Here is a 6,436-nt window from a genome sequence, read left to right as displayed (position 1 = left end):
TATTATATCGTATATATATATTAGAGGCCTGGTGTATGAATTTGTGCATGGGTGGGGTCTAGCCAGCCTGATAAGGGGGAGGGGACATTGGCGGTTGACCAGCCTACCTGCTAGTCGAACTCCTGGTCGCGGGGACAATTTGTATATTAGCCTTTTATCATATAGGATATACCCTGAGTGGCCAGATTATTACGCGTTCGAGATCATAATCATCTGGCCACTCAGTGTATATGATGATACTTTGGGGTTTGGAACCATGTGGGTGCATTATTTATTCAATGAGTAAATAATAAAATAAGAATTTAAACAACCATTTATTGCGGCCCCGGGAACAAGCAGTCTGGTCTGGTTCTCCACGCCCGCGGGTCTCGGTGTCCGTGGGGAGCTCTTTGACCGGGAGCGTGTTTCAGAGCCACTGCCATTCCCATGGCTCCCTGCTTGGCGGTGGTGGGCCAGACCAGAATGCAGATGCTCATTGTCCAAAACGGCCGTGGGAGGACAGGTCTCTGCGTTTCTTACTGAGGAGAACCAGCTCCACAAGCGCCCTGGGAGTGGAGTCCACGGAGCACTGGGCAGCTCCAGGAGAGGAGGCCCCGGCTGCCCAGGACGGAGCGCCCAGCACCCTAGTACGGAGGCATCAGCTGGTCTCGGCTCACACGGGAGGAGTGGTGGTAGCGGTCCCGAGTAGCGAAGTCTGCGTTCTCTTGGGTGAGCTGAGTCATCTCCATGTCCACCCGCACCAGGGACGGCGCCAAAATGATCTGCTCTTGTGGGGATCGCAAGCTCCTTCGGGGAGAGAAACATGCAGGCCCATCAGAAGGAAAGACCCAGTGCTGAACAGGGAAGAGGAGTCTCCCCGGGGACAGAAAAAAGTATTTGCAAAAAACAAAACAAAACATTATTGTGCTTATTATTGAACATGTATGTTAAAAAGCACAGCTGTATCTGTGTTTGTTCATGAGGCAGAGAAGCATGGAACAGACTATCAAACTGCAGTGGGAAGGCTGGGGAGGGTTAGGGTAGAGGTAAGCGATCAACCCAAGGACTTGTATGCATGCATGTAAGCATAACCAATGGATGCAAGACACTGCGGGGGGTGGGGGGTGTAGGGGAGGCATGGGGAAGGTCAATGGGGGGAGGGGGAGAGAAGGAGACACATGTATTACTATATGTAATACTTTAAACAATAAAATAAAACTTAAAAAAAAACAACTGGTGCAAGTCACATGTACAAATGTTCATGAATAAAGTATGAGAAATGAGTATAAAATAAAGATAGAAGTGAATTTTACCTTTCTTTAGCATACGTGTATAAAAGTGTACAAAATAGCCGGGACCGGTTTAGCTCAATGGATAGAGTGTCGGCTTGGGGACTGAGGGGACCCGGGTTCGATTCTGGTCAAGGGCATGTACCTTGGTTGCGGGCATGTCCCCGGTGGGGGGTGTGCAGGAGGCAGCTGATCGATGACTCTCTCTCATCGATATTTCTAACTCTCTATCTCTCTCCCTTCCTCTCTGTACAAAAATCAATAAAATATATTTAAAAAAAGAAAAAAGAAAGAAAAAAAAACTTTCTTAAAAAAAAAAAAGTGTACAAAATAACCATCCCAACAGTGTCATGTGGGGACGCGATAGCATTTCTTTGCTTTTTTGTCAGGTGAAATAAAGGAATGGAGAGGCTGAAAGCCAGAGAAGAGCAGAAAGAGAAACCTCTTTGGTTCAGGGGAAAGAAAGGTGAGTGAGGAATGATCTCCAGAGCTAAGGCTGACGTAGCAAGCGGCTAGAGACAAACTACACAGGCTTTGACCCCACGTTGGCCTAAAGACAAGGGACAGTCCCGGTGTGGATTCCACTGTCACTGAAGTGCCTACACACAGTTGGAGCTGGAATAAGCTGGGACACACGAGGAAAGTGCCAGAGGCTAAGGAGTGAGGAGAGCTCCAATTGGAGGTCAGGATGGACATAAGATGGGCACAGTCATGGCTCTGCCCCCCATTGGCCCAGTGACCTCAGAAAAACCACCACACCTCCTCATGCCAAAGCCTTTGCCATACCTGAGATGTGATTGCCCCTCAGAAATTTAACTGAAAAGAATCATCTACTGGCCAAACCAGTTTAGCCCAGTGGATAGAGCATCAGCCTGCGGACTGAAAGGTCCCAGGTTCGATTCTGGCCAAGGGCATGTACCTTGGTTGCGGGCACATCCCCGGTACGGGGTGTGCAAGAGGCAACTGATCGATGATTCTCTCTCATCGATGTTTCTAACTCTCTATTCCTCTCTCTTTCTCTCTGCAAAAAATCAATAAAATATATTTTTTTAAAAGAAAGAATCATCTACTGTACAAGTAGTAATGTCAATTGTTTAAATAGGGGATATACTTGACATTTGTAAAAACATTTTTAAAGTTATAAATCTAATGGTTCCAACTTTAAAAGTTAAACAGAAAGCTTCAACTGACTTTGGCAAAAAGTGCTGTTACAGAAATTTAGATCACACGATGAAGGCCTTGTAGCCACTGAGAGCATGTAGGAATCAGGTTGAGGTTCTCTGAGAAATGAATTAACTTCTATTAAGGTTGAAACTTCAAGAAATAAAGTTGAGAAGTGTCAAAATGCCAGACCAATGAATATATCAATAGAAGTGTTTTTGTCAATGCATTTTTTTTCGTTAATGCTGGTTTGTTTGTTTGTTTGTTTGTTTGTTTTAAAAGGTGAAACCATTGCATTCTTCTAAGTTCTGGTAAATAATATGCCTCATTTTCTAACCTAGAATAGTCCAAAATATTCTTACCTGGGGAGTTACTAGGACTTTAGGAAAGAAAGCCTTTTTAGGGTCAGGCTAAATTTTACATAATTCTGGGAATTGTAGATGTCATAGAGGGAGCAATTTAATCAAATCCCTTTGCCCAAACACCTTCACTACACCATTCCTCTTCTGTGATTTCGAAGAGCATCTGGGTCCATAGTTGTAAACAAGCAGACAAACCAACAACCTTCAAAATTATAAAATTGAAAACACAGCTACCAATTTCTACTTAAAAAAAAAATCATCACATTTCTTGATCCTTTCACCTTCCTAAATAATCATCACAAAACACCGCTCAGGAGCCATGGGGAGGCCAGCAAGTGCAATGTTGAGACTCAGCTGACGCCTCCATCGCCCACTCCACAAGCCCCCGGAGCTATGTATAGTGTGGGCTGGGTTCTGTTCCAACCAAAGCATTGCCCTCTTCTAAGAATAATCTAAGATACATTCTCCTTTCCACATAGCACTCCAGTGACCTCAGAGGGGAAATTCTAGGAATTCAGGACGCAACATAAGGAGTATCCGCCTCCCAATGGCCATGTGTAGGCTTTAACGCTGCAAATGCCTAAAAATATCCCTGTAAATCAGACAGGGCCCAATACTCTTAACCACTCATCAGCTCCAGCTCCAGATCTGCAGGCAGCCTCTACACAGAAGCGATTTCCACTGAAACTCAACGTTTCCTCAGGGCTAGGTGACAGGGGAAAGAGACCAGAGCGGGAGCGTGGTGGTGCCTCAGACTGGGAGCAAGGCAGAGAGGGGGCCGCACCCCTCCCATCGCTCCGCGCAGAATGCTAGCCCAGCCTCCCAGCAGATGGCAGGGATCTCCGTGCACACCACCCTCCTGCCCAGGCTTTCCCCTGTCCGTTCCCTGGCCCCTGCTCCTCTGTCTTCATCATCCCAGGCTCTAGCAGCAAGGTTTAATTGCTTGTGCAATCCTGAACAAATTGGTAGTGCTTAGAAAGACTTGTCTTAAAAAGGATTACTGGAAGGCAGGAAGGGGCGGGGGGCCTGTTTACTAGACCGAGTGTCTCTGTTTTTGCAAGACAAAGAGTTCTGGAGATGCATAGTGGCGTGAATGTACTTAACACCCCTGAACTGTACACTTGAAAAGGGGAAAAGGCTACATTTCATGTTATCTGTACTACATCACAATTAACAATATGGCAGAGGGGGTTGGGGGCTCTGAATGTACATCTGGGATCCATGGGAAAGGGTTCCACAGTCCATTAGCAATGTCTGGGCATGGAAGGTAGAAATGTTGGCAAGTGCAACCCAGATATCTAGATTTTCAAAAACAAGTATGAAACCAAATAAACAGTCGATTGAGTTCTGCCCGGATTTTCCCAGCCTGCAGCGTTGGTTCCTCACTGATAGGGAAGGAGGAGGGAAAGTCAGTCCCAAGGCCCTCGAAGGCGCGGTAGCATTGTCTCCGGAAGCGGGGAGGGTGGTGGAGGAGGGAAGAGATTAGGGCACTCATGAAATCTTATGTCCTCTAGGAGGCCTTCTCCTGTTAATCAGGAGAGCCGATGCTTCCCTTTCCCTGCGTGTTTGAACATGGAGGTGCCCCAGAAATCCCCCAAGATCCCTCCTCTATGTATTTCTGTACTTGGTTTCTGCACTTTCACCAACACAGTCAGATCAACAGCCTTTGGGCTTAATCTTGTGTGTGACGATGCACTGATGCTGGTGTGTCTCGGACGGTGAACTCAGTGAGAGTGGCTCTCTGGACTTGGCGTCCGCAATCAGATTCTAAATAAGGCCCCTGTTCGCGATTCCTGAGGCTAGAAAGCAGGAGGACACGAGCCAGAGGAAGTTTCTGATGAGCTGAGGCTGGGTGGGGGCGGGGAGTGAGGAGCAAAACCTGAGTCTCCTCCAGGGTCTCGATTGTTGGGTTCCCGCACACAATTCACCGTCGCCCAGTTAGGAGCGGGACCCAGGACGCTCATCCACCAGATTCGCACTGACCTGCAGGAAGGGATCAGAAGAGACCTCATCCATCTGCAAAAGCTGAAGTTGGAGGCTGATCCTACAGGGAAGACATACACATGGATATTGATGAAGGCTCTAGATATGCATCTAGAATCTCAGTTTCAGTAGACTATATATCTCCTGACACACATGCACAATTAGTATAATTTTTTTTCCTTTTTTCAGTCTAAGCACACAATACTCATTATACTATTCCCTGACAGCAGCCTGCTAAGGACTACGTACCCATATGTAGTTTCCAAAAATTTGTTTCTAGATTCCAAATTCTCAAGAAAGAAACTGAATAAAGTGCTATAGAGAAAAAAGCAGATGACTTGCTAACTTCAGTCCTATAAATAAATAAAAAATTGATATTTTTTTCTTAGATTCAAACTATTTGTGAAATATGTGCTATGAAATCCCCCACTAGACCACCCGCCCTTTGAAGATAGGAGACTTCCTCTTCATCTTGTAACCCTCCCCACCCCCGCAGGCGCTGGCACCCAGGAACCTTTCCACGGGTTTGAATCCAATTGATCACCGTGTAGAAACGTGAGAGCTGAAGTTTGAAGTGAGATTGTTGTTGATACTGACTAAATATACTGACTTCAGACACACTAATTAGAACAGGGCTAATCAACTTTTTAAAAATATATGTTTATTGATTTCAGAGAGGAAGGGAGAGGAAGAGATAGAAACATCGATGATGAGGGAGAATCATTGATAATTGCCTTATGGACGCCCCCTACTTGGTATCAAGCCTGCAATCCAGGCATGCGCCCTGCTCAGGAATGGATCTGTGACCTCCTGGGTCATAGGTAGACACTCAACCACTGAGCCACACCAGCTGGGCCTAATCAACTTAAAAACAAAACAAAACAAAACAAAACCTTCATCTCTTCTTTGGTGTGGGTGTTCGTTTTTTAAATCTCATATAACAAATTACATATAACTTTAGGAAACCAAATCAAATGTCATTTTATACAATGCTCTTCTAAATTATTTGTATTTGTACTAATATCTACAATTGCAGATAGAAAGTTTTTAACGTATTCTGATGCTATCAGGAGGAAGCAAATAAAAAAAACAAACATTTATTAACTGACCTTTCTTATTTGTGGTCATTGGGTTCTAAGTTATCTAAATTTTATTTGGAGACTGGCCTGAAATGTTATGTCATATTTTCCTGTGAATAGATTTCTGGGAATGATTTGAATTTCTCATGATCAAACTAACTCCTAAGAAATTTAGAGGCAATCACTGATGTAATTACTGTGTTCATTAAAACATATTCTGTCCCTTAAATTAGTTGGTACAAGGACCTCTTGTTCGCATGACTTTTCTAAAGCATTGTTATTGTTTCTGAAACACCCTCACAGACACACCCACAAATAACGTTCAATCAGGGAACTGTGGCCCGGTCAAGGAGGACACAAAAAAGGGAGGCTTCCCCTAGGAAGGTGGCTTTTGTGGGTTTTTAAAAAAATATATTTTATTGATTTTACACAGAGAGGAATTGAGAGGGACAGAGTTAGAAAAGTCGATGAGAGAGAAACATCGACCAGCTGCCTCTTGCACACCCCCTACTGGGGATGTGCCCGCAACCAAGGTACATGCCCTTGACCGGAATCGAACCGGGACCTTTCAGTCCGCAGGCCG

At 45.0% G+C, this 6,436-nt stretch overlaps 1 protein-coding gene across 1 annotated transcript in view; it reads right to left on the bottom strand.

Annotated features, from left to right (window-relative positions):
• Nucleotides 1-237: 237 nt before the first annotated feature.
• Nucleotides 238-6,436, bottom strand: part of SLC12A8 (solute carrier family 12 member 8) — a 149,929-nt gene continuing 143,730 nt past the window's right edge. Inside the window, exons 12-13 of the mRNA XM_036447075.2 lie at nucleotides 4,775-4,835; nucleotides 238-786 (exon numbers count right to left, since the gene is read on the bottom strand). Coding sequence (XP_036302968.1) covers nucleotides 624-786; nucleotides 4,775-4,835 — 224 coding nt within the window. The 3' untranslated portion in view covers nucleotides 238-623. The remainder of the gene's footprint in view (nucleotides 787-4,774; nucleotides 4,836-6,436) is intronic.

This window comes from Pipistrellus kuhlii, unplaced genomic scaffold (assembly GCF_014108245.1).
Source record: "Pipistrellus kuhlii isolate mPipKuh1 unplaced genomic scaffold, mPipKuh1.p scaffold_m20_p_2, whole genome shotgun sequence".
Lineage (NCBI taxonomy): Eukaryota > Metazoa > Chordata > Mammalia > Chiroptera > Vespertilionidae > Pipistrellus > Pipistrellus kuhlii.
Note: the sequence above shows the minus strand (reverse complement) of the source record. Positions and strands in the feature narration are given on the sequence as shown.